General features: G+C 41.5%; 1 protein-coding gene across 2 annotated transcripts in view; it reads left to right on the top strand.

Annotated features, from left to right (window-relative positions):
- NAA15 (N(alpha)-acetyltransferase 15, NatA auxiliary subunit) overlaps positions 1–18261 on the top strand; it is a 91304-nt gene that overhangs the window by 29531 nt on the left and 43512 nt on the right. For both annotated transcript variants that reach the window (XM_030815682.1, XM_003264673.3), the window contains exons 2-6: positions 4652–4736; positions 5804–5908; positions 11977–12134; positions 13924–14058; positions 15346–15499. In XM_030815682.1, coding sequence (XP_030671542.1) covers positions 4652–4736; positions 5804–5908; positions 11977–12134; positions 13924–14058; positions 15346–15499 — 637 coding nt within the window. The remainder of the gene's footprint in view (positions 1–4651; positions 4737–5803; positions 5909–11976; positions 12135–13923; positions 14059–15345; positions 15500–18261) is intronic.

The following is an 18261-nucleotide window of genomic DNA, read 5'->3' as shown; positions in this document are numbered from 1 at the left end:
CAGTTTTTGTTTCTTAACTGTGGACTCCTGTAGTTTGCTTAGGATCCTTCTTCCTGTGCTGTGAGCTAGAAAATGCCTCCAGGAGTAAAGTGATGGCATTTCTAGAGCTCATCATGTTTGTTTCCCTTTCTCATGGTTCACCTTCTTGCGCCACCTGTTAGCACCATCTGTTGAATCTGTTATTTCATATATTTTGTCCAGTTTTCTTTATGACGAAAGAACAAGTTCAGCTTCACCTACTCCATCATGCCAAAAGTGAAAGTCACCTAACTACATTTTTATACGCATAAAATTTAAGAAAGCTGATGGTTTTATGAACAGTGACACTTAACCCTCTTCTTTATAGGTATAAGTTTTCATAAACAGCAAGAAGTCAAGAATATTCCTTTTAATTATGTTAGTCTTTACATCATAGCTTCCTTTAGTGCTTTCTTATTATAAGAAAAACAAGTTACTTTTAGGCTTTCTGCTAAGTAAATGGGAACACTAAATTTAGTTACTTAGTCTTACTATGTTTCTTTGGCTACATATGATGAATGACAGCTCTCAAGTAACTGCTTCTGCATTCTCCTCCTCTTATCCCTGAAATCACTGTGCCTGCTGAATGCATAGTTGATTGTGGGAGACAAAGAAAATATTCAACCAGTTAGGAAGCTATTGCTGAGAAACTGGGTCTGATAGGACCTACTAGAGGACAGAAGTAGAAGGGAAGAAGAAGCACCAAAGATGATTAGATTTTTTTGCATAATCATCTGATTGATTGAGTTGAAGGGGGGAGGGCATCAACTGTCTTCAGGATGGTGAAGACTTGGTGCAGAATACATTTTGGGTGAGAAAATCAGTTGTATTTGGATATATTAGGTTTCAGATGCAAAACAACAGCATTGGAAGGCTGAGGCAGGAGGATTGTTCGAGCCTATGATTGAGCCACTGTACTCCAGTCTGGGCCACAGAGTGAGATCCTGTCTCAAAGCAACAACGAAGTGGAGATGATGGGTATATAGTTGGTTGTAAAACAACTCTAGTTTGCCGTAGTGTGAACTTAATTAATTGATTTCTTCATGCTAAAATGTAAAATTTTACATTTTTTTCTGTTTCTACACATTTTCTACCATGATTTTTGTCATCACTTGCATTAACTTCTTTCCCAGATTTTAAATATATTGCCTCAAAAATTATGAGCAAAATGTTTAAAATTTATATGAATGTATTCTGGCACGAATTATATCTTTTAGAGCACTTTTTTTTTCTGTAACAAATACAATGCTTTTTTTTATTTATTTTTTTGTTTTTTGAGATGGAGTCTCGCTCTGTCGCCCAGGCTGGAGTGCAGTGGCGCAATCTCGGCTCACTGCAAGCTCCGCCTCCCGGGTTCACGCCATGCTCCTGCCTCAGCCTCTTCGAGTAGCTGGGACTACAGGCGCCCGCCACCACGCCCGGCTAATTTTTTGTATTTTTAGTAGAGACGGGGTTTCACCGTGGTCTCCATCTCCTGACCTCGTGATCCGCCCGCCTCGGCCTCCCAAAGTGCTGGGATTACAAGCGTGAGCCACCGCGCCCGGCCAACAAATACAATGCTTTAAAAATAAATTTTCACGTGAAAGCATATGTTGATGTCTAAAAGTCAGCTAGCACTAAAAGATTTATGATGAAAGAAATAATGTTCCCTATTTTCTCCCATCCCCTTGCTTTCCCACTCCAGAATCAAGCAACTTCAGTCCTTTATTTTGTCTGGTATTTGCCTTCTTGTTGCTTAGTAATATCACTATTTCTTCTTGATACATAGCTTTTAAATATTTGTTGACTTCTAGTTTTTGAAAATGAGGACTCAGAACTTACTCATTCACACATTTGCCCACTTTCATCTTCCTCATTCCTCAACATAATTATAACACAAGTTTTTTTTTCTTCTTTCTTTCTTTCTTTTTTTTTTTTTTGAGACAGAGTCTGGCTCTGTTGCCCAGGCTGGAGTGCAGTGGCATGATCTTGGCTCACTGCAGCCTCTGCCTCCCAGGTTCCAGTGATTCTCCTGCCTCAGCCTCCCAAGTAGCTGGGATTACAGGCGCCTGCATGCCATCATGCCCGGCTAGTTTTTTTTTTTTTTTTTGTATTTTTAGTAGAGAAAGAGTTTCACCATGTTGGCCAGGCTGGTCTCGAACTCTTGACCTTAAGTGATCCGCTCGCCTCGGCCTCCCAAAGTGCTGGGATTACAAGCATGAGCTACCACGCCTGGCCATATCACAAGTTTTTTATAAACTGGTACAGAATGTTTACATTTTTATGACTATGCATATATTGTTCAGTATTGAGCCAAATTTGTACTAAATCCAAGTCTTATACAAGCTTTTGTTTTTTCTGGAGTTAATACCTATTATTTAGGCAGTTGCCTGGTTTTCTGTAGACCTATTGCTCGTTTCCTGCAAATGTGCCTATATTTCTGTCATGAGCTTATGATTAACATTTTCCATGTTAGCAAGCACACTAGTTCGATTTTTGCTCTTGCTGGAAACCTATTCCATAGTAGCTTTTGACTCTGCTCCAATCTGGAGTGGCTGTTCTCTAGTTCTTTTTTCTCTATTAGATTCCTTATTTACTAAGTCCTATAGTGCTTCTTTTTTTTTTTGAGATACAGTCTCACACTGTCACCCAGGCTGGGGTGCAATATCGCGATCTTGGCTCACTACAACCTCTGCCTCCCGGGTTCAAACGATTCTCCTGCCTCAGCCTCCTGAGTAGCTAGGATTACAGGCGCCCGCCACCAAGCCCAGCTAATTTTTGTATTTTTAGTAGAAAACGGGGTTTCACCAGTTGGCCTGGCTGGTCTCGAACTTCTGACCTCGTGATCTGCCCGCCTCGGCCTCCAAGAGTGCTGGGATTACAGATGTGAGCCACCATGCCCGGCCCTCAATAGTGCCTTTTTAAAAATTTATCTTAATTTCTTTTAATGGCTTCCTAAGGAGGAATACATGGACACAAAAGTTTAGCTTTTTGCAAAGCTTTAAAGTGTCATTTTGCTCTTATACAGTCTTGGTATTTGGGTTTGTTTGTTTGTTTGTTTGTTTTTTTTGAGACAGATTCTCACTCGGTTACCCAGGCTGGAGTGTGGTGGTGCGATCTCTGCTCACTGCAACCTCTGCCTGCTGGGTTCAAATGATTCTCCTGCCTCAGTCTCCTGAGTAGCTGGGATTACAGGTGACGCCAGCAGGCCTGGCTAATTTTTGTATTTTTAGTAGAGACAGGGTTTCACCATGTTGGCGAGGGTGGTCTCGAACTGCTGACCTCAGATGATCCACCCACCTCGGCCTCCCAAAGTGCTAGGATTACAAGCATGAGCCACCGTGCCTGGCCTCTTATATAGTCTTAATGTATGGGAGCAAAATGATGTTTTGTGAGACTGGTTCCAGGATCTCCCTTGGGTACCAAAATCCAGGGATGCTCAAGTCCTTGATATACAATGGCATAGTATTTGCATATGACCTATGCACATCCTCTTGTATACTGTAAATTATCTCTAGGTTATTTATAATACCTAATACAATGTAAATGCTGTGTAAATAGTTGTTATACTGTATTGCTTAGACATTAATTACAAGAAAAAAGTGTACGTTTGTATAGACGCAGTTTTTTTTTTTTTTTTTCCTTATACTTTCTATCTGTAGTTAGCAGAATCTACGGATGTAGAACCCATGGATATGGGGACTGACTGTACTTGATTGATGACTTGGCTGGGTATAGAATTATAAGTTGAAACTTAATTTTCACTCTGACTTTTGAAGGCCATATATTTGTCTTCTAGATTTCAACAGTATTTCATTTTTACTTTGAAATAAGAGTGCACTGCCATTCTGATTATAGATCTTTTTTATGTGACTTTTTTTTTTTTCCCGTCTCTGGAAGTTTTTAAGGACCTTTTTTTTTTATTTTCAGGCTTTGAGATTTCACTATGATATGTTACAGTCTGGGTATTTTTTCCACGTATTTTGCATGGACTTTTTTTGGCCCTTTCAGCTTGAAAGCTCCAGTAAAAAGAAAATATTCTTCAGTAAAAAGAAAATGTTCTTTAGAAAACTAGCTAGGCATAGTGGCTCATGCCTGTTATCCCAGCCCCTGGGGAGGCCGAGGCGGGAGGATTGCTTGAATGAGTCCTGAGATTGCTTGAGAATCTTGGAGTTTGAGACCAGCCTAAGCAACATAGTGAGTCCCTGTCTCTACAAAAAATAAAAATATTAGCCAAGTATGGTGGCGTGTGCCTGTAGTCCCAGCTACTTGGGAGGCTGACATAGAAGTATTCCTTGGGCCCAGGTGGATAAGGTCGCTGTGAGCTATGATCACGCCACTGTGCCCTGCCTGGGTGACAGAGTGAGTCTCAGTCTTAAAAAAAAAAAAAAAAAAGAAATTCTATACCATTTATTTTTCTGTTCTCTTTCTGCATCACTCAGTTGTTGGACTTTATTAATCTATATTTTGTTCCTTTGTCTTTCTTTTACTTCCTGTATTTGAACCTTTTGTATTTTTTATTGGCATTTTACCGAGATTTAGAAGCATATGGAAATAACATTCTGTTGTATTTAAGAGTAGAGAAATTTAGCGTTGAATTTAAAGTTGTTTGCATTCCTTGCTAAACTTAAATTTTTCTTTTTTGTTTTGACAGAGGTGTTATGAACATAAACAGTATAGAAATGGATTGAAATTCTGTAAACAAATACTTTCCAATCCCAAATTTGCAGAGCATGGAGGTAAGTGCAAGTAGTTAAAGCTTTACTACATACCTGTCTGGCCTCTCTTACTGGACTGTATTCTTCCCAGCGGCCTAAACTGTTTTCCAGAGAGAACAGACCCTCTCATCTTTGACTTCTGTGAGAAAGTGAAATTTAATACTGAATTTTGAATTTAATATCAAGAAAATGATAACACATTCTACTTGAGTTCTGATTTATTCTTAGTTTGAATATTATCTCTGTAGGAAAAGAGAAATAATAGGGTAGAATACTAAAATTTACTTTAGAACTTTGGTTGAGCTGTATAAATTGTATGCTTTATAATCTTATTCAGAAAGTGACCATTTGCTCCTTTGCTCATAAACTATCATATTTTTCATTTATGTTTTTCAGTTTCTCAAGACTGAGTCATGTTTAAGACATGATTTGTATATTGTAATGTTTTGAATCTTCCTTTAGGCTTTATAGGATACATATAAAATTAGAATTTAGTTTTCCTCTTTTCTGAAAACTTAATATTTCTTTTAACTCTCTTTTAATCTTTTGGTTGCTAATGATAGATTTCTGATGTCTTTTTCTTGTGTATTTAATAGTAATCTCAATCATTTTAAAATAAATTTAAGAAAATAAAAAATGTAGGAAATTTGTGTGTATTTTTTTAATCACTGATGAATTTAACCCGTATATAACCTATGTTCACAGAAATAAAGTATGTTTTCAAGATAGTTTTTATATTTTAATGAAGTAGATATGTAAGGTTATCCCTTGGAATTCCCCTGAAGAATGAATTACTAGATTATCTTTCTAGTCAAATAGCATGCATTTTGTATCTTTTATCTTAAAAAAAAAAAAAAAAGAGTCTCTTTCCAATAATAGAGTCTGGAAATCTGTGTTTACTTGGATTGCCAATTTTAAAAATGTTTTAAATCTGCAAGAAAGTAGAAAGTATCTTAGTAATCTCCTTGACATTTTTAATTCTTAAGGCAGTGTAGCATTTGTTTCTGAGATTATGGTTTTGTTGTTATTTGTTTTTAATGTTTAATTTTTTTTAAAATGTTCCTTTTCTTCTTTGTTTTTGAAAATAGAAACCCTGGCTATGAAAGGATTAACATTGAACTGTTTGGGGAAAAAGGAAGAAGCTTATGAATTGGTTCGTAGAGGTTTGAGAAATGACTTGAAGAGTCATGTGTGTATCCTTTTTGAGATATATTTAAGGTTTGAGTGGGGTGTTTTGAGCTAAGGCAGCAGTTTGAGACTCAAAGTTTTAGATCTCTCTTATTGTGCAATTACAGAGGAAATTATTCTTTTTTAAATAGGGTAACAGCAACTGCCTTCATTCAGGGAACATTTTTATATACCTAACCATGTTTTAACATTCTCTTATTTCACAGATAAATGGAACTTGCCTTTAAAAATATCTGTGAAAGCTTTTCTCACTCTTAAAAAGGGGGCATTGCTAGGGTCTGAATATTTGTGTGGCACTCCCCTACCCCATTTGTTGAAAACTAATCACCAGTGTGATAGTGGTAGGTGGTGGGCCTCAAAAAGAAAAAGGATATAAAATAAGGAATATTAGAGCGGCATTATAATACCCTGGTTTAGAGCACAAGCTTTTGGAGTATAGGCTTAGAATGTGCCTCACTTAGGTTCAAAACCCATTTCAGCTTCTTTCTGTGTGATCTTAGGGCTCAGTTTCTTCATGTGTAAAATGGGGATAATCATACCCACCTAACTGTGTTGTTTTAAAGATTTGATGATGAGATATATAACATAGCCCCTGATAATGCTAAGTACCATATTGGATAAATATTTTATTAAGGGAGAGTAAGAGCAAATAGAAATATCTGAGGGAGGATAGAGAAAAAATTGTGGGTTGCTATTTTTAAGATAGACTTCAGAAAATATTTCTTTTTTTTGTTTTGTTTTGTTTTTTTATTAATTTTTTTTGCACACAAAAACAATAAACATTTTCTAAAAATACATACAAACAAAAAGATGCGTATCAAACATATTAGGAAGGTTACACATGGGAAGTCGGGGAATAGAAATGGGGGGTGGGAGTTAAAATAAGGTAGAGAGGGACTTTATGTGGATCAGTGATAATAACTCAATCCTCTATTTGACAAAGAAGAGGGAGAAGGAAGAGGAAGAAAAAGAAAGTGGGATAAAGGATCAGAAAGGGAGGAAAATAGAAAAAATTAGAGTATGACTGCAGGGTAGACCTGTTTTGTTGTCACTGAGTTGGTTGGTTGGTTTGTCTGTTGTATTTTTCATGTTTCGCCAAGTTGGCCAGACTGGTCTCGAACTCCTAGCCCGAAGTGATCAACCCGCCTCGCCCCCCAGAGTGCCGGGACCACAGGCGTGAGCCACCACGTCCAGCCCCCACATTGCTTCTGGCCTCCATGGTAGACCTCCCAGACGGAGCGGCCGGGCAGAGGCGCTCCTCACTTCTTCCCAGACACGGGGCGGCCGGGCAGAGGCGCTCCTCACTTCCCAGACGGGGCGGCCAGGCAGAGACGCTCCTCACTTCTTCCCAGACGATAGGTGGCCGGGCAGAGGCGCTCCTCACTTCCCAGACGATGGGTGGCCGGGCAGAGGCACTCCTCACTTCCCAGACGGGGCGGCCGGGCAGAGGTGCTCCTCACTTCCCAGACGGGGCGGCCGGGCCGAGGCGCTCCTCACTTCCCAGACGGGGCGGCCGGGCAGAGGCGCTCCTCACTTCTTCCCAGACGGGGCGGCCGGGCAGAGGCGCTCCTCACTTCTTCCCGGACGGGGCGGCCGGGCAGAGGCGCTCCTCACTTCTTCCCAGACGGGGCGGCCGGGCAGAGGCGCTCCTCACTTCTTCCCGGACGGGGCGGCCGGGCAGAGGCGCTCCTCACTTCTTCCCGGACGGGGTGGCCGGGCAGAGGCGCTCCTCACCTCCCAGACGATAGGTGGCCGGGCAGAGGCGCTCCTCATTTCCCAGACGGGGGGCCGGGCAGAGGCGCTCCTCACTTCCCAGACGGGGGCCGGGCAGAGGCGCTCCTCACTTCCCAGACGGGGTGGCCAGGCAGAGGCGCTCCTCACTTCCCAGACGGTGGGTGGCCGGGCAGAGGCGCTCCTCACTTCCCAGACGGTGGGTGGCCGGGCAGAGGCGCTCCTCACTTCCCAGACGGGGCGGCCGGGCAGAGGCGCTCCTCACTTCTTCCCGGACGGGGCAGCCGGGCAGAGGCGCTCCTCACTTCTTCCCGGACGGGGCGGCCGGGCAGAGGCGCTCCTCACTTCCCAGACGGGGTGGCCGGGCAGAGGCGCTCCTCACTCTTCCCGGACGGGGCGGCCTGGCAGAGGCGCTCCTCACTTCTTCCCGGACGGGGCGGCCGGGCAGAGGCGCTCCTCACTTCTTCCCGGACGGGGCGGCCGGGCAGAGGCGCTCCTCACTTCTTCCCGGACGGGGCGGCCGGGCAGAGGCGCTCCTCACTTCTTCCCGGACGGGGCGGCCGGGCAGAGGCGCTCCTCACTTCTTCCCGGACGGGGCGGCCTGGCAGAGGCGCTCCTCACTTCTTCCCGGACGGGGCGGCCGGGCAGAGGCGCTCCTCACTTCTTCCCGGACGGGGCGGCCGGGCAGAGGCGCTCCTCACTTCTTCCCGGACGGGGCGGCCGGGCAGAGGCGCTCCTCACTTCTTCCCGGACGGGGCGGCCGGGCAGAGGCGCTCCTCACTTATTCCCGGACGGGGCGGCCGGGCAGAGGCGCTCCCCACCTCCCAGACGGTGGCCGGGCAGGGGCTCGGGAGGCTGAGGCGGGCAGAGCACTCGGCGTCAGGAGCTGGTGAGCAGCGTGGCCAACATGGCGACCGCGCGCCTGCAGCCAAACGAGAAAAAGCAGGCAGCGGTGGCGCGCGGCGGCAGTCCCAGGCAGTCCGCGGCGCGGGTAGCGGGTAGCAGCGAGCTGAGTAGTTTGCAGCCTGGGCCACAGAGGGAAGGAAGGAAGGAAGGAAGGAGGCAGGGAGGGAGGGAGGGAGGGAAGGAAGGAAGCGACTTCAGCAAATATTTCTATACCAACTTTGTGGGCTGACACAATTTTAAGTGCTGAAATAATTAGCAATTTTTCAGATGTTTACCAGGCCCTTGGCTTAGTACATACAAAGAAAAGATAACAGATTTTGCCCTCAAAGAACTAACAGTCTGGTGAAGGAAGATACTGATTAGAAACATTTACAAAACATTTAGGAGTATTACATAAGATGTTATGGTTTATTCAAATAATTGTCACTAATCCAGTAAGGCGGAAGTATGTGAATTGAGAGTGACTAGAGGACTAGAAAGATAAGCAAAGGCTTAACTATTAAGACTGTCGTAGATAGTTGTCTTTCCATCATTTTTAATGATTGTATAGTGTTCTGCCAATGTTTTTATTATGATTTATTTGAGTTCTTCTTGATGGACATAATTTTCTTTAAATTTTTGACAATGTTAAACTCCTTGAGGATAGGATTTTTAGGAGGTGAAGATGAGAGTCAGTTATGTGGCTGTTGTAATATTTAAGAGAGGTAAAGTCCTGAAATACAGGATATTAGTGATAGAAATGGGAGGGAGTGGAAAGATAGGTAATGGGAGCTAGATTTTAATGGGTAGTGTTTCCTAGTTTATAAAACCATGATCCATACAGCTGAGAGGATTTGATCCAGTTGTACTTTGTCATTTATATTACGGAAATCAAGATTATTTTTCAAATAAAATTTGTAATATTTTGACTTGCTTTAAAAATGTGTAATATTAAATATGTGTTTTTAGTTCATGCATGCCATCCTAAACATTCTGGGGTTTTTTTGTTTGTTTGTGCTTTGTTTTTTAGATGGAGTTTTGATCTTGTCACCCAGGCTGGAGTGCAGTGGCACGATCTCAGCTCACTGCAACCTCCGCCTCCCTGCTTCAAGTGATTCTCCTGCCTCAGCCTCCCAAGTAGCTGGCATTACAGGTGCACACCACCAAGCCTGGCTAATTTTTGTATTTTTAGTAGAGATAGGGTTTCATCATGTTGGCCAGGCTGGTGTCAAACTCCTGACCTCAAGCCATCCACCCATCTTGGCCTTCCAAAGTGCTGGGATTACAGGTGTGAGCCACCATGCTCGGTCAACATTCTGTATTTTATTGACTCTGTTGAGGACCTCTGGCCTAAAAGTTGTTAGATCGAAGGTTGTTGTTTGTTTGTTTTTGAGATGGAGTTTCATTCTGTCACCTAGGCTGGAGTGCAGTGGTGTGATCTTGGCTCAGTGCAGCCTCCACCTCCCGGGTTCAGGTAATATTCCTGTCTCAGCCTCCCGAGTAGCTGGGAATACAGGTGCATGCCACCATGCCTGGGTGTTTTTTGTATTTTTAGTATAGACGAGATTTTGCAGTGTTGGCCAGGCTGGTCTCGAACACCTGACTTGAAGTGATCCACCTACCACTGCCTCCCAAAGTGCTGGGATTACAGGTGTGAGCCACTGCACCTGGCCAGATTGAAGTTTGAGCTTGATCTCAGAAAGAAACATTTTAAGTTTCTGGAAAGGGAAGTGGACTTCCTTATTTCTTTTGAGTGTGTTTTAGAAAGATGATTTTGGACCAGCCACAGTGACTAATCCCCGTAATCCCAGCACTTTGAGAGGCTGAGGCGGGGATCACTTGAGGCTAGCAGTTCAAGACTAGCCTGGGCATCATAGACCTCGTCTCTATAGAAAATAAAAAATTAACTGCATGTGGTGGTGGCATGTGCCTGTGGTCCTAGCTGCTCTGGAGGCTGGGGTAGAAGGATTGTTTGAGCCCAGGAGTTTGAGGCTACAGTGAGCTATGAGCATGCCACTGCAGTCCAGCCTAGGTGATAGAGCGAGACCAAAAACACAATAATTAGGAGGTGGGCAGATCACGAGATCAGGAGATCGAGACCATCCTGGCCAACATGGTGAAACCATGTCTCTACTAAAAATAAGAAAATTATAGCTGGGCGTGGTGGCAGACGCTTGTAATCCCAGCTGCTTGGGAGGCTGAGGCAGGAGAATTGCTTGAACCTGGGAGGCAGAGGTTGCAGTGAGCTGAGATCATGCCACTGCACTCCAGCCTGGTAACAGAGCGAGACTCCATCTCAAAAACAAACAAACAAACAACAACAACAACAAAAAAAACACAACAAAACCCAATTACTTTGGTAGGAGAATAAAAGAAGACAGACTGAAGATAGGTGGGTTGGGTAGCTGGTACAGTAATCAAGACCTAAAGTGAAAAAGGGCTGTATTTGGGAAGTGGACTATTCTCCTTGATAGCAGTTTTTACAACCTACTTTAATTTTGCTTATTTATCTGTCCTTTACTAGACTTTAAGATCTTTTAATATAGGAGGGTATTTTGATGACCTACATCTTAGTTATTAAGAAGTTTTAGGCTGGGTGCGGGGGCTCATGCCTGTAATCCCTGCACTTTGGGAGGCCAAGGCAGGTGTATTGCTTGAGCTCAGGAGTTTGAGACCATCTTGGGCAACATGGCGAGATCCCATCTCTACCAAAAATAGAGAAAAAAGCTGGCATGCTGGTGTGTGCCTGTAGTCGCAGCTACTCAGGAGGCTGAGGTGGGAGTATCACTTGAGTGCAGGGAGTGGAGGTTGCAGTGAGCAAAGACCACACCACGACACTCCAGACTGGGTGACAGAGCAAGACCTGTCTCAAAAAAAGGAAAAGAAGTTTTAATAATTACGGTTAAATGAATGAATGTTTTTATTTTATATGTGGCTGAGTTTTAGAAACTTTGTATTACACTAAGGGTTGTCCTAAGGATCTTGTTAGTTCAAGAAAATAAAATCTTCATGACTTTACATAACTAGATTCCATGAAGGCCCATTCTTTCTTTTTCCTTTTACTATTAATAATATAGTAACTGTTTACATATATATATATTGACTTTGTGCCAGCCAGTGAGCACTTTATGTTATCCCATTTAGTTGTCAGTAGTATGATTCGCTGCATAGACTATTTGTTTACATTTTAGTAATGAGGAAACTTAATGAGACTGATTTGTCCAAGGTTACAGAGCTGATAAGGCAGGCTAGACGTAATTTTCTCTGGCTCCAAAAGCTGTGCTCTTTTCCACTGTATTAAACTGCTTTGTATCTTTGAAATCAATCTCCCCTTCCCCTTCCCCTTCTTTTTAAGCTTGTAATTTTATAAATGGCTGTAGTTCTCCAAGTTTCTTGGGAGGTCATTTGGAATAGTAATTTTTGACTTGTAGGTTGTATCCTTAACTAAATTCTTTAGGTTGGCACGTTTATGGCCTTCTTCAGAGGTCAGACAAGAAGTATGATGAAGCCATTAAGTGTTACAGAAATGCACTAAAATGGGATAAAGACAATCTTCAAATCTTAAGGGACCTTTCCTTACTACAGATTCAAATGCGAGATCTTGAGGGTTACAGGGTAAGTAAAATAGAGACCTTTTTTTCATTCTAAGGGGAAAATATGTACAACTTTGGGTACTTTCAGATACAGGAATTTTTTATTTCATTTTGAAGATAAATTTAATTGAATTTTTTTTTCTTCCTACCATAGTGGTTGTGTTTATGATTGGAATAATCAGATCTTTAAAAATAAATTATTTTATGGTGAGGCAGATTTGGCCTACTGTATAGGGTTGACTTAATTTGATAAAAATTAACATCAGGCCGGGTGCAGTGGCTCACGCCTGTAATCCCAGCACTTTGGGAGGCCGAGGTTGGCGAATCACGAGGTCAGGAGATCGAGACAATCCTGCCTAACACAGTGAAACCCCGTCTCTACTAAAAATACAAAAAATTAGCCTGGCGTAGTGGCAGGCACATGTAGTCTAGCTACTCGGGATGCTGAGGCAGGAGAATGGCATGAACTCGGGAGGCGGAGCTTGCAGTGAGCCGAGATCACGCCACTGCACTCCAGCCTGGGTAACAGAGCGAAACTCTGTCTCAAAAAAAAAAAAAAAAAAAAAAAAAAGAAGAAAGAAAATCAGTACTCCTCAAATAAACAATGCCTTTGTCTAGTATTGACATGTAACTCTAACATTTACTTCCCACATTTTTCTGGAAAGCAAAACAAAAAAAAAAATTTTTTTTTTTTCTTGGAGACATTAGAGTCTCACTCTGTTGCCCAGGCTGGAGTGCAGTGGCATGATCTTGGCTCACTGCAGCTTCCACCTCCTGGGTTCAAGCAGTTCTCATGCCTCAGCCTCCTGAGTAGCTGGAGCTACAGGCATGTGTCACCATGCCCAGCTCATTTTTTATATTCTAGTAGAGATGAGGTTTCACCATGTTGCTCAGGCTGGTCTCGAACTCCTGAGCTCAGGCAGTCCACCCCACCTCATTCTCCCAAAGTGCTAGGATTACGGGCATGAGCCACCGCACCTGGAAAAAAAAAATGTTTTGTTTCTTCTTTCTACCTCTGCTGACTCTAATATATTTTTGTAGCTTCAGTTTTGACCCTTAAATTAGTGTTAGATCTATTTAGTTCCTCTTTCATGTTCTTTCCTCTTTATATGATAGTACCTGCTGAATTGTTCTCCAAATATATCTTAACTCTGTAGTTGGACACTTAATTTTTAAAAACATTTTTGAATATTTTTCCTTTGCTTTTCTTTCCATCCTGCCTCTTTTCTTGGACTAAGCAGATCAAGAAATAAAGAAGGGTCTTAAGTTTCGTCTTGTTTTAAAAACTTAAATCTGGTCTTAAGTTTTAAAAAAATTCTAAGATTAGCTTGGAGGCTTCATTATGTTCTTAACAAATATTTCTTTGCCTCCATAAAGCTACACGATATGGATGTTTGAAGTATTTTCTATTATTGTTCCCATCACTGTGTTGTAAAATGCTTAGGGTTGTGGGATAAATTAATATGTGTTTTTTTTTTTTTTTGAGACGGAGTCTTGCTGTGTTGCCAGGCTGCAGCCTCTGCCTCCCGGGTTCAAGTGATTCTCCTGCCTCAGCCTCCCGAGTAGCTGGGACCACAGGCGTGGACCACCATGCCCAGCTAATTTTTGTATTTTTGATAGAGACGGGGTTTCACCATGTTGGCCAGGATGGTCTCGATCTCTTGACCTTGTGATTCACCCGCCTTAGCCTCCCAAAGTGCTGGGATTACAGGCGTGAGCCACTGCGCCCGGCCTAATATGGAGATCTTTTAAAGGAGTACTTGCTGTTACTGAAAGCCTAAGAAAAAGTGTTTATTTTTTTCCTTTTAAAGGAAACGAGATATCAGTTACTTCAGCTTCGACCTGCACAGAGAGCATCATGGATTGGTTACGCTATTGCTTACCATTTATTAGAAGATTATGAAATGGCAGCAAAGATTTTAGAAGAATTTAGGAAAACACAACAGGTAATAACTGGAAGCCATTTTACTAAGTCTGATCCTAAGTATAACTAAAAAAAGTGTGCATAGCCTGGCTTACTTTTAATTTTGAAATAGTTTCAAACTTACAGAAAAGTTGCAGGAATAGCACAAAGAACTCTACATAGGGGTTCATTCATACTAAACTAATTGTTAATATTTGGTGCATTTACTTTAAAAGTCTGTGTATCTATCTATTTTAATTTTCTTCCTTAAATGTTTGAGAATAATTGCAAGACGTCATGCTCCTTTACCCCTAAATGCTTTAGTGTGTATTTTCTAAAAATAATTGTATAGTTGTCAGTTCTCTAGATAGTATTATAGGGACAGATTATAAAAATTAGGAAATTTAACACTTGATAGACTGTTATCTAATCCCCAGCCCATATTCAGAATTTACTAATTGTCCTAGTTATAGCCTTTCTAGTGATTTGATTTCATTACAGGATCCAATTAAGAATCATACCTTACATTTAGTTATCATTTCTCTTCAGCCTCTTTTAATCTGAAACAGTTTTGAAAACTTCCTTTGTATTTTATGACATAGACATTTCTGAAGAAGGCTGTGCTTTTTTGTAGGATGTCCCTCAATTTGGATTTTTCTGATGGGTCCTCATTGTTAGATAGAGTTTTGTAATTTTGGCAGGAAACCATATAAATGATGTTGAGTCCTTCTCCATTCATTACATCAAGAGGCACATGCCATCAGTTCATTCCATTTGATTACATGGTGAAAGTTGTATTTGCAATTGTAAACTTATTTTTCTCTCTTTGTGTTTAATATGGAATTTGAGACTGAATAGCCTGTTGCTCATCAAACTTTCACCATCTAGTTTTAGCATTCATTGATTATGATTCTTTTTTTTTGGAGACGGAGTCTCGCTCTGTCGCCCAGGCTGGAGTGCAGTGGCGCCATTGATTATGATTCTTGCCTGAATCAATATTACTATGATAGTTGCAAAATGGTGATTCTCTTAACTCTTGTCATTCCTTGTAGGTTTATTATTTGGCATTCTACTGCTGAGTAAGCTTTCCCTTCTTCCCCATATTTATTGTGTGTATGGACTTATGGATTATTATTTTATTCAACCCGTTATATCCTAATATTATCATCATTTACTTAGTTGCTCCATAGATACATAAGAATTGTTTTAAAATTAGTTTTATCAATCGGATGTTATCCTTTGGCTACTTACATGTTTTTGAGTATTGTGAACAATTTTCTGATACGAAAATAAAATTCTTACTGTCAGTATTCCTTATATCCATATACAGACATCCCCTGATAAGGTGGATTATGAATATAGTGAACTACTCTTATATCAGAATCAAGTTCTTCGGGAAGCAGGTCTCTATAGAGAAGCTTTGGAACATCTTTGTACCTATGAAAAGCAGATTTGTGATAAACTTGCTGTAGAAGAAACCAAAGGTATTTTTAAAAGAATGTCATTTATTCTAATATTGAAATATGACAGAGCAAGGCTGAAAAATGTAGTTGCTGCTGACAGTTTCATATAATTCAGCTTTTTGATGATAGTCTATTTCTTACTCATGTACTTTTAATAATTTATGATGTGGGAAAATGTACCTTTAAACAGTATTGTAGATAGAGGAGAAAGTTGATTGTGAACAATAAAAAGTAGTTGAATGAAATGACTCATGTAACATTCTTTCTTTAAATAAAGTATCTTTGTATTAAAAATATTATGGAATTTGATCAAAACACAAGAGAGTTTTATAAGACAGAGGATTACGTTTCTTAGAAACAGTTTATTAATAAACTACAGTGTATGTAGTATGTGCCAGATTTATTGCTAATAATATATATTGATGAATCAGTCTTTACTAAAATACATATAGGATATTTCTGAGAGTCTTTATGGTTAATCTGAATGTCTTCGATGACACAGAAAGAATATGAGTTCTGGAAGAAAGGGAGACCAGAGATTTGGGTTCATAATGTGTAGATTGTGATAGGAGGGGTAGATCCCACTCAGCAGAGGGCTGAGAAAATCAAGCCTTAACAGTTTTAGAAGTTGAGGGCGTGAGTATAGAAAATAAAAGAAGAATAACAAGTAATGAAAGGACAAGTGATTTTAAAAAAAATTACCTTCTGAAATGCTGCTTTGTCCTTGCTAGTCTAGGGAACTGAAGTTTGCTGGTTTCAAATTCCCTTGGCTCACCTTGAGGTTGAACACAAAAAGTATAATATACATCCATGTGCATAATAGGTATAGCCATTGTTTGCCAGATAAACTTTTGTCGGAGGATAATGGTACTGATAAGAAAAACTGGAAGTCTAAGGCTTCTGGAGGGAGCTCTCTTGTGAACTGCAGATCCAAGACAACCTTCTTTCATTTGAAGTAGTCATTCTTTAGTACTCTGTTAATCATAAAGGAAGGAAATTTCTGACTTACTGGAAAGATCACAAGTCTGGAAAAAACTTATCTCATTGGCCACTAAGTAGCTCTATGACCAGGGTCAAGGCTTGGGCCTCAAGTTTCTTTGTGGAAATAAATGACAAATTATTTCATTTGATCCCTTTGATAACTTTATTAATGGGGAAAAATGGCAGATAGGTAAAGTTAGATAAAGGACTCAGAGTTGACCAGTGGATTTTTAGCAATTTAGAAGTCATTGGTGACTTTAACAAAAGCACTTTCTGAGCCTCTGGAAGAAGGATGGTAAAAGCCCAAACATCAAGTCTATTTAAAAGAGACTGAGGCCGGGCGCGGTGGCTCAAGCCTGTAATCTCAGCACTTTGGGAGGCCGAGGCAGGCGGATCATGAGGTCAGGAGATCGAGACCATCCTGGCTAATCCAATGAAACCTCGTCTCTACTAAAAATACAAAAAAATTAGCCGGGCGTGGTGGCGGGCACCTGTAGTCCCAGCTACAGGCTGGGGCAGGAGAATGGCGTGAACCTGGGAGGCGGAGCTTGCAGTGAGCCAAGATCGCGCCCCTGCACTTCAGCCTGGGCGACAGAGCAAGACTCCGTCTAAAAAAAAAGAGAGAATGGGAGTAGAGAAACTGAAGATAGGAAGCATACATGACTCAGTTGAGGAGTTTTGCTGTAAATGAAACAAATGGGGTGCTGGTAGATGAAATGGGATGCAGGCTCAAAAGAAGTTTTTGTTTGTTTGTTTGTTTTTTCATGGCGTGTATTTGTGCTGACTGGGGAGTGATCCAATAGAGATAGAATATTTGATACAGTAGAGAGGATGTCATGTGGTAGATTGATGTCATGTGAAGGATTAATTTAGGTAAGAACATGAATAGTTCATCCACATCAACAAGTAGTGGTGGTGTATAAGTGGTGGGCAAGTAAATGTGTAGATGTAATGCGTATTTTGGAGTGTCCTCTAATTGCTTGCGTTTTCTACATGAAATAAGAAATAAGGCTATCAGCTCATTCCACAAAATATGTATTGAATACCTACTTTGAGTTAGGTAATGGGACAGGGTGTATAAAGAGAATAGAAGGGAAGTGAGGGTAGAATCAATCTTTGGAAATTGTGGCAATCTTTAGAAATTCAAGGCAGTGTTGCTGGTAGGGATAGTTGGTGGGAGAAGATAAGATGGTAAAGATCACTCAGGAACTTCTTAAAGTGGATCAATGGGCACAGTTAGGCAAAAAAAAAAAAAAAATTTTTTTTTTTTAGATGGAGTTTCACTCTTGTTTCCCAGGCTGGAGTGCAGTGGTGCGATCTTGGCTCACCACAACCTCCGCCTCCCGGGTTCAAGCGATTCTGCCTCAGCCTCCCGAGTAGCTGGGATTATAGGCATGCGCCACCATGCCTGGCTAATTTTGTATTTTCAGTAGACGTGGGGTTTCTCCATATTGGTCAGGCTGGTCTTGATCTTCTGATCTCAGGTGACCTGCCCACCTCAGCCTCCCAAAGTGCTGGGATTACAGGTGTGAGCCACCGCGCCCAGCCTAGGCAAAATTTTTTATTGTTTATTCTTATACCACCAGTTCCTCCTGCTCAGAAAAGGTAGAAGATAGAGGGAAGGAAAAGAGGATGAGTGTAGTGTAGAGGGGAGTAAAGGTGCAGGTTATTTTTATTTTTTATTTTAGAAGTGAGGTCTTGCTGTGTTGCCTAGGCTGGACTTGAACAAGGCTCAAATGATCCTCCCCCCAAGCCCCACCCCCAGCCTCCCACTACAGGTGTGAACCATCTCACTCAGCTAC

The sequence above is a fragment of the Nomascus leucogenys genome, chromosome 7b (genome assembly GCF_006542625.1).
Source record: "Nomascus leucogenys isolate Asia chromosome 7b, Asia_NLE_v1, whole genome shotgun sequence".
Taxonomy (NCBI): domain Eukaryota; kingdom Metazoa; phylum Chordata; class Mammalia; order Primates; family Hylobatidae; genus Nomascus; species Nomascus leucogenys.
This window is presented reverse-complemented; position numbering and strand designations above follow the sequence as displayed.